At 39.9% G+C, this 19956-nt stretch overlaps 1 protein-coding gene across 4 annotated transcripts in view; it reads left to right on the top strand.

The window, feature by feature from the left end:
• The first annotated feature begins 212 nt into the window (after positions 1-212).
• The window catches only part of MECOM (MDS1 and EVI1 complex locus), a 502728-nt gene continuing 482984 nt past the window's right edge, over positions 213-19956 (top strand). For 2 of the 4 annotated variants that reach the window (XM_063442620.1, XM_063442618.1), the window contains exon 1: positions 213-351. In XM_063442620.1, coding sequence (XP_063298690.1) covers positions 315-351 — 37 coding nt within the window. In that variant the 5' untranslated portion in view covers positions 213-314. The remainder of the gene's footprint in view (positions 352-19956) is intronic. The other 2 variants (XM_063442619.1, XM_063442617.1) reach the window with 1 other exon arrangement.

Genomic DNA, 19956 nt, shown 5'->3' with positions numbered 1-19956 from the left:
AGGTTACTCTGCTCTCGGTGTCTGTGGAAAGCTATCAGGGAGAGAGAGAGAGAGAGCGAGAGAGCGAGCTCCAATGTGACAAGATCTCAAATCAAAATGATAAATCGCAGCAAACTTTTTTGGCAGAGGTTTGGGGTGAAGAGCGCATGCGCGAAGGTGTCTAAACTGACAATGCTGGGGAGATAGCGAGTCTGGAATGAGAAGGGGATTGAGAGAGTGAAAGAGAGAGGAAGAGAAAAAAAATAGAAAAAAAAAAAAGGAAAAAGATCCAAGAGAGAAAATCCCAAACAAGCCACCACCGCAGAGCTGCCACCATGAGATCCAAGGGCAGGGCGAGGAAACTGGCCACAAGTAGGTGCAATGTGCCTTTCTAAGGCTTCTCACCCTCTGCCATCCTGCACACAGAGAGCCCTGGTCAGTAGGACTGAGGGTTTACACATCCACAGCCAGCAGCTACCTGCATTCCTCAGCACTGCTGGCCAGCCACAGGGGCACTCTCACACACACACACACACACTGACTATCTGAGAGGCAACACGTCCAAGTTGGTGGGGCGGCTTGCTGTCCGGGCTAGTGCAGGGATGAGGCTGCCAGGACTTTGGGAAAGTTGATGTTTGCTCAGAGGGTGCACAAGACAGACTGAGCCTGCAGGACTGAGAGCTGACGCTAGTGGGCGCTGTGAGACAGGCAGCAGACCAGTGTGCGGCAGCAGCAGTAGTTTAAAACAGGACAGGCTCAAAATAAGGGAACCTTTATTAACCCTTCAAGGGAATTGACAGCTACTGCACACGAGTTATATGAGGACAGCACTGAAACACTTTCAGTTGAGGTTATTAGAAAGCTAGCTTGACTCGAGCTTTATTGTTTTAATTTTCATTTTCTTTTAATCGAAATATAGTGGGATTATTAATTGTACACCGGGAGTATACACTAAATTATACTTCTAAATGTTTTAGTATATTTTACAGATATCATTATACTGTATATACATACATTCACACTCCAGATACACCTCAACTGTATTTTTCAACTTCTGTGACATCAAAATTGTATCTAAAATATACTTAACTCATATATATGTATAAATATTTAGTGTTTTAAACATATATTTCTGCTCTGTCTGTGTCAGATATGTCAAAGAATGCTACCGTTTTAATGCATACCTAAGCTAAATATTGTTATAACTGATATATTTGTTATATTCTGAGTTGTATAAGTTTCTCATTGCATTGCAGATTGTACACTGGGTTTTGGGGGTAGTTTCATTAGACTGTGTATTGTACCCTTGTATAGAGAGCTGAGCCTATTTTTACATATAATGCAATATATTGTATTAAACGAATATTATTGGATTTATTAAATCATGTTTTCGGCGAAATTCGTCATATTTCGGGTCCGTTAAAGCCCTGACTTTGCCGTATTCTTTTTCGACCTTATTAATCAAATACTGTATACCTCTTTATATCAGCTTGTTGTCATTTTTTTTTTTTTTTTTGGATTGTCATTTCTATCTGAAATGGCCATTGCTTATATTTCCATTTATTTCATAATGAAAAAGCATACATATACAACAATGTTTATTCAATAAATCGTGAATTGAATGACATTTAGACAAAAAGTGTAAAAAGTGTTGATTTGTAAATTTCTCCAATTTAGCTACATTCACAGATTGGATATTTCGTGCTGAAATTTGCAATTCTATTTTTAATTCACCGCAATTCACTGTTTAGTGAATAGAGCCCTAATATTCTTCGATACCTGATGTATTCGTTTCCCTGCCCAGCGAATATCATCAGATAAACCCCTATATCGCTGCTCTCCTCACGAATATTAGTAAATCATAACTTCGAATGGGATCAAAATACCGAATTCATAAAAGTGACAAATTGTATCAACTTGTTAAAATAAGGCATTTTTCTATAAAAAAACAAAAACAAAGCCCCAAACAAACTATATTTTATCAATAAGCCGCTAGATCAACGCTTTGAATGCCTTTACAATGTGACAAGAATTTGTGTGATAAATAAATATAATGTATATTGATTGTTTATTGGAGTATACTTCATGAATATTGAGATATAAATTCAATTCTATTTTTTATACAAAAAAAATAAAAGTAAAGTGCTTTTTTTAATTGAATTTTGCTGGACTATAAACAATTTGATATTTTTTGTGTGTGTTTAGGAAAGAGCTGATTCAATTCTCTCTTAAATCTGTTTTTCACTAGTGTTCTAATCACTAGTGTTCTATTTGTAACAAGCGGTTTATTTGTCGCGTGAATAGTGTTCTAGACACATTTATTGCCAGCTCACACGTTGTAAAAGGTCCCTATATAATCCTGGTCCAATATCGGAAATTGATTGGAAAGTTTGGCTGTTGAATAGTGAAATATCGCTTCCTTTTGGTGAATGTAACTGTCACTTGGCAGGGGGGTGTTAGTGACCCCAGTAATTCAATCAATCAGCCGGCTCTGTGCAGGCTACCCCTCTTTTCTTCCTGTGCACTGTGATGTGAAGGGGATATTGGCTCATTCATTCTCCCAGTGCACAGGGATCCAGGCACCCATTCACACAGACTGTGCTAATTTAAACCACTAATTGTGATATTCTAATCAGTCACACAATGCACAACATCCAGAGCTGGACACACTCAGAAAAACGCACTAGGTATATTATTATAATGCAAGGGTCTGCATGATCACCCATATTTAAACTGGATACATGCATGTATGATAGATATATATAGAGATAGATAGTATTTATTTATTGTGTAAAGTATGTTAAACTCCTGTAATTCTCCAAGTCAAAATTAATTTTAAGACACAGATTCAGAATAATAAAGATAATTATAAATAAACTATAAAAATTAGATTGCATCCTTCATTATCTGTATATACTGTAATTTGTTTTAAAACAATATGCAATTCTACACATTGTGTATATTTGTAATGTTTTTAACCTTTATATAATTTAGTATTTTATCCACTCATTACTTAAATACACAATTCTATATGTATATTCCACACCTGTGACTCTGCCTATTGTGTGCAGTACAGGTAGTATGTGTGTGCTATATCATAGCCCTCTGCTCTGTCTCATAGCCTGCTAGCCATCAGCCACCCATTACCCTAATAAATAGAGCGAATAGGAGCAGCTTAGCACAGTCCACATGAATGGGCTGCAGTTATTACTTTTACACTTTAGCACTCCCCATTTTACAGGCATATGGGTGCAGGCAGCTCCTATCCAGACCTGTCCCCAGCATATGAGCTTATAAAGTCACACTTTCCAGGGTTTCAGCTGTCTTCCTGTGCCTTGGACCTGTCTGTGGCCACAGTTTAAAAGCCCTGGCAAGTTTATTTGCCTGTTTAACAGTCCATTCGGATTTGTGTGTGTGTTTTTAAGCAATAAAATCCTGCCAGCATCGTGCTGTTTATTTGCCATCACTGTGCCCTTACCTCTCAAGGATCCTTTATTTTATTTGGCACAATGAGCTAATAATCCACCAAAACCACTTCTAGGCTGGGAACAGCTACTTCTCTAATCTGAAATATGATGAATGAATGCTTTCTTGCACTTAGTAACAAATCACCCAGTTTATTTTCAGTGATCTTTTTGGGAACAGGTGTGTTTAGGGGCTATATAAATAACATACTGCATGAAATAATGATGGAACATCTCTGTTAAAACGTGTGTTAATATATCAAAAATATAAACACAAATACATTTATAGAAAGAGAGAAAATATAATAATATACAGCGAATACAGCAAAACACACAGGGAATACAGCAAAACACACAGGGAATACAGCAAAACACACAGGGAATACAGCAAAACACACAGGGAATACAGCAAAACACACAGGGAATACAGTATAATACACATAGAATACAGCAAAACACACAGGTAATACAGTATAATAAACCGGGAATACAGCAAAACACACGGAATACAGTATAATACACAGGGAATACAGAAAAACACACAGGGAATACAGTATAATACACAGAGAATACAGTATAATACACAGAGAATACAGCAAAACACATAGAGAATACAGCAAAACACATAGAGAATACAGTATAATACACAGAGAATACAGTATAACACACAGAGAATACAACAAAACACACAGAGAATACAGTATAATACACAGGGAATACAGTATAATACACAGGGAATACAGTATAATACACAGAAAAGTGTTCATTTTAGGAAAAAAAAAAAAAACTATATATTTATTGGAAAAACACCTTTTTTTTAAATTGGTTGTTTTGGCCTAAATGTATACTTTCTAATTAATTCTACCAAAAAAAACAACCAAAAAAGCACTCACCCTATTTTTTAACTCTTTCTTTGTTGATGTCTATTTTTCCATTATTATTTATTTGTTTTGCGTCAATATATATTTGTCTCTTTTCTGTAACTGCACAGAATTTCATATTGTAGATATTTAATAATAATCTGAATGCAATTCGAATGTCGATTCAAAACTCTATTGGAGTGAGGAATCTTTAATTTCACAATATCACAAAGCATCTATTCTTTCAAATCATAGATGTCAACAGTCTTCTAAACAGTATTCATTACATCAGCAAAGTTTCTGCACACGTCATTCATCTGCCCTGGGTACCACATCTCCCCCTCCTCCCCCCATTAACTAATCAAGACAGCACTACAGTATATATGTGTATGGGAATCTTTGTATTGAATTAGTAACACAAATGTCTTGTATTATTGATGGCTGATTCTCTACTTTGGGTTCTGTTTGTGCACACCTTCTTCTAAACCAGGAATTATTCCTTATGGGCTGTCCCTATTACAAAGAGGAATATTTTTGAAGGCAGACCTCCAATGCCATAGTAATCCCCTCTAGTAAATTCCTCATGAAAAAAAGATTAATTTTGGGACTTTTCCATTTCACTCGGAAGTATTTCTTAAGTAATTCTTTATTTTGGGTAGTAATCGCCAATGATTTAAATAGTAAATTCTTTAAACACATCCTTCTTACTTGTCAAACCAACCAATCCAATGCCATACGTGCATTGACATAGAGATGCCTGCATTATCGACATGTGATGCTTTCTAACAATTGCATTCTAACATAGGAATGGGTTTTGCTTGTCATATGGGAGGGATACAGTGTTTCAACTGAGAGAAGGCTCTGTTTATAAAGTCCAATAACACAGCCAGGCTTACTACATGGGTTCTTGAATTTACAGCTAAACACACTTAGAAACCTTTGTAGTTTTCTGTTCTGGGATCCCATTACTTGATTATAGCCCAGATACTGCTTTAGCCATAATTAATGACTTTTACCTATTTAGTAAATCTGTGAGGAGGAGAAAGCCACATTCCAAGTTCATTGGGTGCCTCTGGGGAGCAGGAGAAAGTTACATTTGGCTTGTGGCCAGCTCTGCACAATGTCAACATTGAATATTTGAATTCCCAGACTCTATTTAACAACTTTCTAAATAAATAAACTCATTGTGTGTCTGTGTTTGAAAATTATTTTACCTCTTTAAAAAACTACAGCATCTCATTACAGGTCTGAAGGCTGTCTTGCTTTATAAATAAATACAAGCCCAGCAGAAAACATTTGAAGGCAACTGATCTCTGCACAGTATAATGATTCTAAATGAACACATGGCTCTTCTGGACTGGTCTGTGTGACATGATATCTAATCATAACTAAAAACAAAGCTGGTTCACAGAGTCAGTTAAGAATTAATCATTTCTAGAAGGTCCATGTGTTCACGTTACTTTAGCATGTGCCCTGCGAAGCTTCAGGCATCTCAGATGGATTTGGCAAAGTGACACAGGGGAAACTCTTACTTTTGCAGCCATAAAAGGCTATTACTTCAGGAGGGGCACTCCTGTAGGTCTCTTGTCACTTCAACTCCCAGCATCCTCAGCCAGCCTGACTGAGGATAATGGGGGTCACATGGGAACAGTGTAGCATTTCTAAGCAGAGGGAATAGACCTGGTACTTTGATACTTTATTAGTTGAAATCTATGTTAGGATCACTGTTTTGTATCAGATTGTTAATATATTTGCTGCATGTTTATTTTACCTAACTGGTTTAGATTTCATGGGATCAAACCTGGCAGTCAGTAATACAAAGTAGTAAAATCTAGAATGCTAATCTCAGGGTGATGTTCTAAACCTGGAACAATCAGGAGCAAACAGTTGAGTCAGGGTTTGCCAAAAGATTTTGCAGAAATACAACCGTCATGATGTAATGCTAACTTCCAGGATGGAAAGCATCATGGGAGTTGTAGTTCTGATAAGAGCTGAGGGTCTACTCTATGACCACTCCTGTACTGGAATGTCCCTGCTGACTGCCCCCTACTGTCAGGATTATATTGATCCAGCATGTAGAATAGTATCACACCCTAGAACTAAGGGTAACATCTTACCGGACCTTAGAGTGGCCGGACTTATGAGAGGCGTTGCTCTCCCTTCCCAATGGTTCAAACGTTAATTTGAATTCCGCAAGGAATTTCTGGTAATTATGGGCAATGGTCTTATTACTCTCCCATAATGGATTGGCCCATGCTAAGGCTTTACCTTGTAGTTGGTTCATTAAGTACCCAATTTTAGCTCTATCCGTGGGGAAAGACCCAGGTGAGGCTTCAAAATGGTACTCAATTTGATTAAGGAATCCCTGACATTCATGAATATTACCTTCAAAATGTGGGGGTGAAGATAGGGTGATAGTAGGTATACAATAGGTGTAGGTACAGGTACCGTGGACGGACGTGGGGCTATATAATTGCGTGGGCCTGCAGCGGCCGGCGTGCACAGACATGCCGAACAAACCAGGCATCATGGCAGAAGACCACCGAGCGGCACTCCCCTCGATCTTCGGAAGGTAATTATCTACGTTTTTGCCACATGGATACTGGGATCTGCACAGTGACACCTGCTGATCACCGTTCAATTTACAGTTCTAGAACCAAGAGTTTTTGAATTCTGAGATGGCACTACCATGAGCCAAATCTATTAGAGCTATGTGCTATACCAGTAATAGGTTAATATGGTATAGTATGTGTTCTGAGCTTTGTACATTGATACCCATGTTTGACTAATTTCAAGGTTCAATATCTCCCACCAACAGAAGAGTAGAATGAAATCACCACATAGTCAGTTATATTATTGTATTTAAATGATAGTAACACCTCGTAAATAAAACAAGTGCAGTGAAAGAATAAAATAAAGTAAAATACAAACACTGACAGAATCTTCGGAAATTATTTTGGACTGTATAAAAGGCGAATAAAGGTGACTTTAGGGTTTACTTTTTTTTTTTAAAATAAGGAGCTTTTGATACATTTGTCAAAATGTGGTTTTGACATGTTGAGTTTAAAAAGCTGCTAAAACAGGATAATGCAATAATGCCACTGGAGTCCTTTAACCACAGAGCAGTTAAATTATCACCCCCCAAAAAGAAATGGATTAAAAAAGACACAGGTGTTAGTGCAGTTTTAGGGAGAATTGGGATGCACTAATCAGACAATATTAAAACCACCTGCATAATATCACACAGGTATGTGCCAAAGCAGCTGTTATGTGTCGAGGCATGGACTCCACAAGAGCTCTGAACGTGTCCTGTGGTATCTGGCATCAAGATATTAGAATCAGATCATTTAGATCCTGCAAGTTGAGAGGTGGATCCTCAATGGATAGGATTTGTTGTTCCAGCACATCCCACAAATTCTCAATCAGATTAAGATCTGGGAATTTGGAGGCCAATGCAACTCATTAAACTCTGTCATTTTACTCAAACCAGGGCTGGACTGGGAATTAAAAGCAACCCTGGAAAAAAAATATTTACCAGCCCCATAATGTGTCGCGCCAGCATAGTGTGCAGATACAGAGTTAGAAAAGATAACTTAAAATTAAAAATTATTACTCCAACGTAAAAAAAAGCACTCATAGGCTTCAAAATAAACAAAAGTGCAGATTTATTTTAAGCAGACGTGCCTTTGCATATAATCAATGTTTTGGTCCAACTACCTTGGTATATTAAGGAAAGCCTGGTAATGGGACTGAAATGGTTAATGTATATAGGGCACAACTGTAAAAAATGACATTATCTTGTTTATTTTGAAGTCCTGTGGGTGCGCTCTTCACTTTTAATATGTTATTGTGCTGGAGTATGCACCTAGCAATAAGACTGGGCCAATATCTGCTCATTACATATGGTACATATTGAGGAAATTTCTCTGTGTATTATGCGTATATTATGTGGGGGGGGGGGGGGGGGGGAGAGGGGGAGGGGTGTGTAGTGTGTGAACGTGCAGTGTGTGAATGTGTATGGTGTGTATGGAGGCAGTGTGTGACTGTGTATGGTGTGTGTGTGTATGGGGCTAGAGTACATTCTCACCACTGTGACCACCAGGAATCCCTGGTGGTCGCAGTGCTGAGATTGAACTCTAGCCCGTAGCTCCAGGTAACCGTGGCAACGCTCTGTGCTCGCGCAAGAAGGACCCAGAGGAGCTGCAGGCTGAGCTCCCAGGTCCTCTCTTCCTCCCTCCCCTGCCGGCTGCCCTCACGGTGCCTGTGGAACGGGAAGAGAGATGGGCTGTCAGGGGAGAGCCTCATGGGGGGGGGGGGGGGGGAATTGCCCCGTTTCCCCCTCCCCAGATCCATCAGTGATATATACAGCCCCTATGTGTGTCTCTTTTTATCTCCAGCCCCTCTGTGTGCCTTTTTGTCTCCCCCAGTCCATCTGTATGTTTCTTTCCCCCCCTCACTGCTCCTCTGTGTCCATGTCTCCCCTCTACTTCCCAGTCTCTCTCTTCCCCCTCTGCCTCTTTCTCCCCCTCCCCTTGTGTGTCTCTCTCCTTTCTCCCTCTTTGTCTCTCTCTTCCCCTCTGTCTCTTTCTTCCCCCTTTCCCTGTGTCTCTCTCTCCCCCACATCTCTCTTCCCCTCTCTCTTTCTCCTCCCTCCACCATCTCTATATTCCCCCTTCTTTCTCCCCCTCTGTCTCTTTCTCCCTCCTTCCCCTGTGTCTATCCCCCCTCTCTGTTTTATTTCTCCCCCTCCCCTTGTGTCTCTTTATTCCCTTTCTTCCCCCTCCCATTTACCGAGAGAAGTCAGAGGGGGTCAGCCGCGTTCCACGCTGGAGCCGCCGGGCCGGGTGGCAGCCTCGCCGGTCCGGCGGCACTCCTGTCACTAATGCTGAGGACTGAAAGAGGAGGGAGGAGCATGTCTCTCTATCATGCTCCCTCGTGGTTCCCGCAATTCCCAGCACAGTATGCTGTATCAGTATGCTGTACTGGGAATTGTGGGAACCGCGAGGGAGCATTGTAGATAGACACGCTCCCTCCTCCTTCAGTCCTCCGTATCACTGACGGGAGTGGCGCCGGACCGGCGAGGCTGCCACCCGGCCTGGCGGCTCCAGCGTGGAACGCGGCCGGCCCCCTCTGAATGTGTGCCCTGGACCGGCCACCTGGTGGCACCTAAATGCGCAGTGCAGCCCCCAGATGCCACGGCCCACCGGGACATTTCCCGGTGTCCCGGTGGGCCAGTCCGGCCCTGACTCAAACCATTCATGAACATTTTTGCAGTGTGGCGGGATGCATTATCCTACTGAAAGAGGTCACTGCCACCAGGGGATACCATTACAAAGAAGGGGTTTCCTAATTCTGCAACAAAATAACATCCAAATGAAAGCCAGCACCCAAGGTTTCCAATGAAAATATTTCCCAGAGGATAACACTGCCTCCGCTGGCCTGCCATTCTCCCATAGAGTATCCTGCTTCCATCTATTCAACAGGTAAACAACGCTCACGAAGCCAGATATCCATCTTGTCATCTAGCCAGGCAACCTTCTTCCATTTTTCCATTGTCCAGTTCTGATTTTCACATCCCCATTGAAGGTGTTTTTGGCAGTGGACAAGGGTCATCATGGACACTCTGACCGGTCTGCGGCCATCCAGCCCCATATGCAGCAAACTTTGATGCTCTGTGTGTTCTGACACCTTTCTATCATGGCCAGCATTACATCAGCATTTGTCACCTTGCCCCCCAAAATAAGTATTTCATAAAGATATAATCTTTACAGCGGTGATATCGGCTCCAGGCACAAAAAATGGTGAAAGCCACAAATAAAAATACTTACACAGGTCCTTGTCTTTTGTGTGAATTTAAATATACATCACATTTTCATCCTCTAAACTGTGATGGTGACAATTCAAGGTAAATTCAAAGTGAATTTCAAATTTAAGGTCAAAGTAGCTGAACTGGAAAAATTCTCCAACTCGGCTCTGCTTTCCATTCAACTACTCTGGTCTTAAATTTGAAATTTACTTTGCATTCTCACTTTAGTAAATAAACTTGTGTAGTCTGTAACTGTAATTACTTTCAACACAGTTTCCATAGGTGAAAAATATTGGAATTACACTCCACAGCACCTTGAAGGTCAGGACCAGACTCAAACGTCCCACTAAACCTGAACTCCCCCTTATTTTAAGTCACAGTAATGCTTTGCCATTCCTAAATCACCTAACCCTAAATGGATACCCAACATTAAAACCCTGATATTAGGGCTAGATTTGTGCACAAACTCATCTGAACTGTGCCAAATGCATCAACTAATTTTGACAAGTATAGGAACTTGATATGGAAAAATGCTGGAATGTATGTTCATGTTTAATTATGTAGAGAAGAAAGAGATACAAATTATATTTCTATATAATATTTTATTAAGGGAAACTACGGCTAAATATAGAATCGTAAAGATTTTCTGATTTTTAAAAAGAGAACCAGTTACAAACTCTTAAATGTAAAACCCTATTAGAGATAAATGGAAAAAAACTGGAACAAAAATAATCTTTGAAGCAAATCAAAGGAGGTAATAAAAAAGGCAAAGCAGTAAATGGGGTTAATGGGACTTTCCAATGCCTTAGTATAGATGTCCCTAAAAAATAGATTAAAACTACAGCTTCCATGATGCTTTGTCTTTCTAAAGCCATTGTAAATGCATGCAAGCATCATGGGAGTTGTAGTTCTACAACATCTGGGGATCTACCGTTTGTGCACCCCAACCCTAGTACAAAAATAAAGTAAAAATCACTGTTTCGTACAGATACCCATGAAGAAAACTTGCATGCATTTAATTATATGTAAGCTCTTTTGAGCAGGGCCCTCTTCAACTTATCGATTCTGTAAATTTTCTTGTAATTGTCCTATTTCTAGTTAAATCCCCCCTCTAATAATATTGTAAAGCGCTACGGAATCTGTTGGCGCTATATAAATGGCGATAATAATAATAATAATAATAATAATAATAATGTATTTATTCATTGAATTACATCTAAAAACAACTTGCAAAACCTGTAGTCCTCTTGTCTGCTCCCTTTGCCAGCCCTCCCCTTCTAACACCACCCAAGAACCAATTTTTTTTTTTATCATGCAAAAGTCTAATAATTAGTGACTCCACCATCAAATTTACTCTCTAATCTTCCAGCTCTATGGCTTTCCACACACTCACCTGTTATTCTTATTGCCCACATTGTTCTTCGTTTCGCTTTTTTTGTTGTTGTCAATCTTTCTTTTATTAAGGCCAAATAGTTGAATGTACTAAACAACAGCTTCCTGCGTAAACTGCCTCATTTTATAATAAGTAGAAGCAAGCTAGGCAAACCTACCGTGAGACAAGATTCATGACATATTCTAGGCTAGAAATTAACATGCTTAGAGAACGATATAGGCTAGATGTCTGTAAGTACAATCGGTATGTTTATAAATCAGGAAAGAAATATCCACCACGTGTAAACATTGCATATCTTTTTTTTTTTAATTTTTTTTTTTTTAATTTGTATTTTATTGGAGTTTCCAATTCCAAAAAATATCTGCGTCAAGGTATGAGGTTACAAAAGGTAAGAATAAAACATATGAATAGAACATATACAACATATAGCATATTTAACATATATATCAAGGCATATTCAGGCCACGACATCTCAGTGTGCATTGTGGGCTATGTGTGATAGTCTCTTGGACCTTGCTCAGTAGTTTGCATAGATTAGAAGAGACCGTCGTTAACACAGTATTACATACGCATCTAGGCATACAAATCGGAGCATGTGTGGGCCAAATAATTAAGATCTAAGAAGGAGATCTGTTGCCCTTGTGTGTTGTCTCTGCGAAGTCTCATTAGGTGTGGTGTGTGGTAGAGTATGATAAAATATATGTCAAGGCATAAGGCGATAAGATTAGATATGTACCATAAACAACATATAGTATAGCCAACTTGTATATCAATACATAGGTAGGTAGCGACATATCGGTGTGGAATGTGGTCTATACCTGTTAGCTTCTAGGACTCTGCACAGTAGCAGACATGTACGTGTGGAGAACACCATTAACTCTGTAGTACGCGTGCACTAAGGAATATAGGCTGGCGAACTAAATGCTTGAGAGCCGAAGACATTGCATATCTTAAAGCTAAAGCTGTTGACTGTTATAGAGCACTGGATTGATGAGTGCCAGTAAATTAGACATGTTAAGGCAAAATAATAATGAAAAATGCATGAAAACTGAGCTTGCTCAATAAATCATTATGCATAACAGGCGTAATGTGAGGCATTGTCCTGAATTCAGCCGATACCACAAGCATAGGCCGGTTGAGCCCCGATTCTGTTGCTAATCTGCAGGGTGGTTTCTCTGGCACCTCCAGGCCACAGTTGTAGGTCTCCCCCTTTAGGAGTGACGACATGGCGGTTTGTCAACTTCTCAGCTCCCTAAGCCCAGGTCGGTATGTGAGCCAAAGCCGTGTCTCCACAAAGCCCTCTATCTTCAGTGGTAGGGCCTAAGTCCTGTAGGGCCCCTATGGTAGTCCCAGAAGGCTGTGACTGGCTGATGGATGTAGTTTCCATCCTGGCTCTCGGCCCAGAAGACGAGCAGGGTGTCGGTGTTTTGCTGGAGCTGTCTTCGTGTGTATTTACACTAGATGATTGCCGCTCTCGTCGGGCTTCAATCCGGGCCCAGAAGGTCTCGCAAAGCACATCGAAGGCTGCGTTGAATCTGGTTTCCCAGTTAACTGACACATGCTCTGGGGGTATGGCGGCCACCTTAGAAATGGCACTAGGCTTCATGCGGTGAGGTCGGTCACAGCCCCCACTCTGCTTGGTCGCAGTGGGCTAACTCTGGGGACTGGGATATCCCCCACCGGTCCAGAGGGGGAGGGGTGGGGAGAACGGAGAAACAGCTGAGAGTGTCTGGGGTGTTGGTGCAGTCAGGCCAGGAGATTGTCCATTTCTCCCTTCCAGATGTCGCCTTCAGTGTCAGGGCCATGGATCTGATTCGAGCCCCAGAGGGTTCCAGATTGTAGCAAACTCCCTTAGAGGAGCACCTCAGCTTGCAAGAGCAGGTAAGTATGCCCAAGAAGGTGGATTAGAGGCATAAAATCAGGATTTGGTGGCAGAGATGCTCACTGAAAACTCCCCCTCTGTTTTGAGTTCTTATATCTCACCTACCCTTGAATGCAGGGTCCTCAGTATGTTTTTTTTTCTTTCTTTCTGATATACTATTGTCACAGTAAAACACTCTTGAATATATAATTGTGCTACCGGTATATAAATGTCAATAATAATACAGGACTTGCATGACATCAATAAAGCATAAAAGATACATATGTCACAGAGAACAAACATGAGACCCATAACAAATATAGAGCTTGCATGTCACCCATATTGCATACAGTAATTATATAGCACCTCTGTATGTGCAGCGATTCAAAGCAAAACGCTGCACTCCGGGCACCATGACCACTTCAAGTCACTGAAGTGGTCATAGTGCTCAGAGTAGCCCTTTATTTGACCTTTCACAGTTTTAGAAATAAAATCCCAATCATCCCAGAAGTGACCTTTTTTGTAAAAAAAAAAAAAACAACAACTTTTTTTTGTTTTGTTTTTTAATAAAGGACACTTTAGCCACCTATAATAAAGTGGTTTGGGTGCAGTATCTTTGTAGTTTTAACCATGCAACTGAAAACATTGCCATTCTCCAGGAACAGCAATGTACATTGCAGGGTTTAAATGCCTCTAGTGGCTGTGACAATGACAGACACTAGAGGCGCTTTTGCTGAAATAGCCAAGTTTGGTGTCATGCCATTCATGCTTACTAGCCTCCCATTGCTTTCCTATGGGAAAGCATTGGATTGGCTGAGATGATCGAGATTGATGATCTAAGCCAAAGAGTTGGGGCAATTGTGGAGAAAGCAGCATGGTATGGGGGAATAGGTTAGTAAATTACCTTTTTAACCCTTGTGGGAATGGGGTGGGGGTGGTCACCTCAACAGTGACTAGGATTCTATAGCGTTAGGAATACACATTTGTAATGCTAACGCTAAAGTGTTCCTTTAAGGAAATTTTAAAAATTAACCTTATTTCACCCTTTATTTGCTCATGGCTTCCATATCAGTATCATTCTTATGATGTGATTTTATGTCTGAATTGATAGCAGCTTTTGGAAAACAATAAAATAAAAATAAAGAAGAACGTGAGATAAAAGAAACATTCTAAAAATAGAGAATTATAGTTTGTTTAAAAAATAAACTTATATAAAATATTTGATTTTATAAGCCAGTTCTTAGCTTTGGACCTGGTGTAAAACAACTGTTTCTAATATGAAGGTATCCGTAAACGGAAGAAGCAGATGGAATGTTATGATGGACTTGTCACTACATCGTAGAACTCTGCATTAACATTCATAGGAAACAGCATTTACCATAATTGTGTTCTGTAAATAATCCCATGTGCACATCACATATCCACTGACACAAAGTTCATGTAGTGCACATTCATCTGATGCAAAGGCACTTTACTTTAACACCGGGAAGGAGAAAATAGAGCAATGGGGTACCTTTTTTAAGAATAGAGGTGATTCTATAGGTTTATGACAATGACCTTGAAAGGACAAATATGTTTTATTAGAACTGCCATGATGGACTATATGCATTTTAACCCTGATCTAAAGTACTAAAAGTGGATGCATCACTCTGGTAACCAGTGGAACCAGCAGACACATTCCATTGGTAACTCCTTGCCATTTACATTTTTGCACCACCATGTTTCCTATGATGCTCTTTATTGTGAATTTAGCTGCATCCACATACAGCACGGGAAATTCTTGCACCCAGATATGAATGACTCTCTGCTCATCACCTACCCCATTCCAGACAAGAAAGAGATTTCTCTAACAAGTAGCCTCTCAATATGTTCAATTAGTTTTTCCCCCCCATATCCTATAAACACCTGCCCATCATACAGTACATGGTATCTATAACTTAGCCCTTCACGTTGGATGCATAGAACTGCTGAATACGTTGATTGCAAATCTAAAGGCAATAACTGAAAGGGAACAATGGGTGATATTTATCAAAGTGTTCTGAAAAGTGGTGCTTATATTCCATCATTATTTTCAATTTATATTTTTATTGAAGTTATGTATATTTAAACATCGTAATCTTTCTTTTGTGTTACAAGGTTTCATATGGGACAAGTAATAGAAAAAAAAAAAACATCAATTATGCGTATAGTTAGTATGTATGCTTATCATAGTAACGTAGATCTCTTAGTGTACATATACATATTGTATAGGTGTTTTAGGTAGGGGGTTGATCTCTCGTTATGCAGCATCAGTCCTGGGTGACAGACCTATTCCCGGTACTGTTTGTGAGTCACTTAGCAAATCTGCGATCTGGTTCTCTCATGCCTGCAGGTGTCAGCCTCTTTATTGCCACGGTGCTCGGTGCTCGGTGTTGCTCGCGCTCATGGTGGAGGTGTTGTTCCTGCTTTGCTGCTGTGGCTTCTGTCAAGGGGGTCTCTTGCCGTTGCCTTGGGGTCAGTCCTGTGTGTTTGAGGAAGCTGTCTATGTCATCTGCTGAGGTGAGTGTATGGCTGTCACCTGCGACGTCGGTGATGAGGGAGCCATCCATGCCCCAGCGGTACCTCAGGTTAGCGTCTCTCAGTTTTTTAGCCACAGGTGCCAGTTTCCTCTTTTCCGTGAGCGCTGAAAACGGCGTATCAGGGTATACTGCTACTTTATGGCCTTCGTGGGTCACTGTGCCTAGTTCCCTTGATCGGGTCATGATTGCGGCCCGTATGGAGATGTCCCTTGTGACCATGATGATGTCTCTGGGCGCTTCTGCGGGAGCTGCTGCGGATTTCCGCACTCTGAAAGCTGAGGTGATTTGTGTCTTATCCGTGGGAACTTTAATGTTCATGGCTATCATGATGTCATGTATATAGGGCAGGAGCTGAGCGTCTTCTATGCGCTCTGGGACTCCTCTAAGGCGCAGGTTTTCCGTCTGTGCCTTGCCTCCATAGTTGTCATTGAGCGTCTCAGGTCTCGTACCTGTAGGTTGAGCTCCTGTAGGTTGTGCTCGGTGGCAGAGATTTTGTTGTCTCTGGTTACCTCCCTTGTCTCCAGGTCTTGGACCTTGCGGCTGACGTCCTCTACTTCCGTCTGGACCTTCTGGAGGTCTTTTTTCCAGATCTGCCTTAGGTCGAGCAGGAGCCTTTTGATATCCCCTTTTGTGGCAGGGGATTCGTCTGCCTCATGCTCCGGCGAGCTGTCTCTGGTCTCTGAACGGGACGAGGGCAGGGAGTCTATTTCTTCTGCCGAGGCTTCCGGTGAGTAACATGCCTCAGGCGCCATCTTGGGCCTTCGTGGAGGGTCAAAGGAGAGTCTGATGTCGGGCTGCCGGACCGATGCCGAGCTCAGATTCTTCCGGTTTTTCTTCCCCATAGTCTCTGCTTGGGGGTTTTATTTGTCTCGGGTGGATTTTCTAATTTTTCCCGATGTTTATGGCTTAGTGTCTCTTGTGGTGAGCGGAGCTCCGTGGAGAGACGTCCGCTCAGTTCAGCCGCTGGCCACGCCCCCCCCTCCATCATTATTTTAATCGTATGTATTAGAGCGATCTAAGAAGTGCAGTCTTTCTTCATAGTAAACTCTACCAGTTTTCACAAAAATTTATTTTTTCGGAAGGCCGCTAAGTTTATAGTGGTGGATAAATTCCACTTTTCTGTTTGTGCAGTGGCAAAAAAAAGGCACATATTAACAAATGACGGTTAGAGTGCTAAACTAAAGCATCAGATGGAAAAGGAAAAACCACAGATTTCATTTTTTGCCCTAACAATTTACCAGAAATTTGCCAAAAATTAGAAGGAATTTTTTTAAACAAAATTTTGCCTAAACGCTGTATTTTAATTACTATATAATGAACCTTTGGCTGGCAGAAGTACACGTTACGCTGTATTTTCTGGAATTGCAATATGGGCTCTGGGCAAACTGGTCTTTTCACCGTTCCCTGTTACATGCCACCAAAATGATAAATATTAATTATCTATAGTTGGGACTACTGCTTTCCTACTACCACTTTTATGCCAAGCCACACCCACTTACTATACCAGTGAGCTATGGTCTATGGTTACTGAGGACTGAAACACTCCAGGAATGCTGGCTGTGGCTATACTGTCGCTATGTTTATATTTGTTCTTTAAAAGTAGGGTTAAATCAGCAACAAATAATAATTACCCAAGTGCTGTCAACCCTTTCAGGGGCCAAATTAAGTGCACCCCACAAGTAGAGAAATCAAAAATCCCTAGATTTTTCTTTAGACAAAGGATGCCCTTTATAACTGAGCACTGACCGTTTACATCAGTGTTAATTTTGTCGACTAACATTTGTTGTCAAATTTTTGAGATTTGGTCGACTAAAACTAAAACAATTCAGATGTCTAAAATGCGACTAAAACTAAAATGGCATTTTAGTCAAAAGACTATGACTTAAACTTAATTGAAATTTGCCGCCAAAATTAACACTGCACAGAGAGGCTGTGGAAGGGGCAAAAAAGACAGACAAGTGCTTGGGCGAGAGACACCTAGAGGGGCTGGGAGGACACAAAGAGACACAGAGGGACTAGGGAAGGGGCAAAAGAGACAGAGGCTTTAACTAAAACCATTAGATTTTAGTCGTGTCAACTAAAATCTTCTGGAGAATTAGTCGACTAAAACTAAAACAATTCCGATAACTAAAATACGAATAAAACTGAAGTTGCTTTCTAGTCAAAAGACTAGACATGAAAACAAAACAACTTTTCTTTTGTTGCACTATGCATAAAAAAAGATTACACATAATTCATAAAAAAATAAAATAAAGAACACCTTATTACATATCAGAGCATTATTATAAGTAAGATTATTTATAACATCCTTTGTTTTACCTTTAGGTAACCTTGCCTCTCCCGTTTCGTATACACCTCTTGTTCATTCAAACATATAACTCTGTAAATATTGTTAGCGGAATTCCAGTAACTGTATATGCAAACTCTATTAATGAGATTATATATATTTGGACCAAGTGTTGCAGTTTGATTTGTAGATTATAGTTATGAAGCATTACTCCATGCAATGCAAATTAATTCTCCTCCTTTCTGTCGAATCGTTAATGGAACTTACTTAGAAGTGCTTTTTTGCTCCTAATAACTATTTACAACATCAATTGATTTTTTCTGTTGATTGTTACATTAAGCAGGAAAGATATACACCAGTCTGTGATTATGTTCTCATACAAATATTCTGTTTATCTATCTTGAATGAAATATCCAAAGACGTCTTTCGGAATAATGTTGTTTTATAGTTACGGAGGTATTGTAAATTCACTGCTATGATTCCTATTTACAACCACAAGCTATATTTATGACAATGCAAAACTGTAATACCTTTGAACAGCAGTCAGTAGAAATCAATATTCATTGAATTTCGTACTGATTTACTTTTATAATCTTTGAACCAATTTTATTCCAAAAATCATGCTTTTGTGTTTACAAGACTTACAGTCTTAGCCCTTTGGCACTGTGAATGTTAGCAATGCATTGTGGGCAATTTAGCAATCCACATAGAGGAGAAATTTGCCAAAAACGCTTAGCAGCTTAACATTGCATTTGAAATAATAAATATTTTAAGCAGTTCTTTTCCATTTTTTTACGTCTGTAATCTAAAGAACAGGAGCTATAACTAGAATTTGATGGTTATTAATGAATTATTATTTTTTTTTTAATAAAACATGCCTCAGGCACCATTGCATGTTAGTTTCCTAATGATTATTTTTTATCTTATCTGTTATATATTTGATATTAAATATTTTCAGTGTTCTATATTTTTACAATTATTGACTAATATGAAGTATTTAATAGAGTATGCCTTATTCCTGCAGTCTGGACGCACATAAAGCTGTCACAGAGTAATTCTACTTGATTACATTAGCATTGTTTAAAAAGGCCATGAGTCACTACTGACTGCACTAATTCATTATTAGCAGGACTTAAAAGGGTTAATTGATTGGACCTTTTAAAAGGTGGTAGCGGTATTGATGAGCTATATAAAGATAACGTTAGTCAATTGTCATCTCCAAATAGGTGAGTCTCTAAATGCCCTGTGTCATTATTAAGGACAAGAGATAAGTACCATTTTGTTCTACAGTTGCTTTGGCTGACAACTGCCTTAAAGGAACATTACACATACCATAACCACTAAAGCATGTGTAGGTAGCTGTAGTGGTTGTGATTCTTGGAGTGTTCCTTTAATGCTAAGCAACTCTTTTTTTTCCAAAAGGTTGCAGATCCCAATGCGAAAAAAAAAAAAAGAACTACATATTTATCTTTGAGTGTAATTGATTGGGAATCCTTTTTCAGGACTCCCCAAGAGAGCATTTCCTTTGGCAATTAATTTTACATTGTACGGACATGGTTGGCTCTTCGGAAATTATAGTAAAACCATAGATGCTATCGATGATTAACATTAGAAATGTATATATATTACAAAGCACATAATAAAGCAAGTGAAAAGGCCCAGGGCAGGACCATGGTCCCACTATACCATACGGGACGTGCGACATGACTCTAACCGGGGTACTATATCGACGAATAGCCACATAAAAC

The sequence above is a fragment of the Pelobates fuscus genome, chromosome 2, assembly GCF_036172605.1.
Source record: "Pelobates fuscus isolate aPelFus1 chromosome 2, aPelFus1.pri, whole genome shotgun sequence".
NCBI lineage: Eukaryota > Metazoa > Chordata > Amphibia > Anura > Pelobatidae > Pelobates > Pelobates fuscus.
This window is presented reverse-complemented; position numbering and strand designations above follow the sequence as displayed.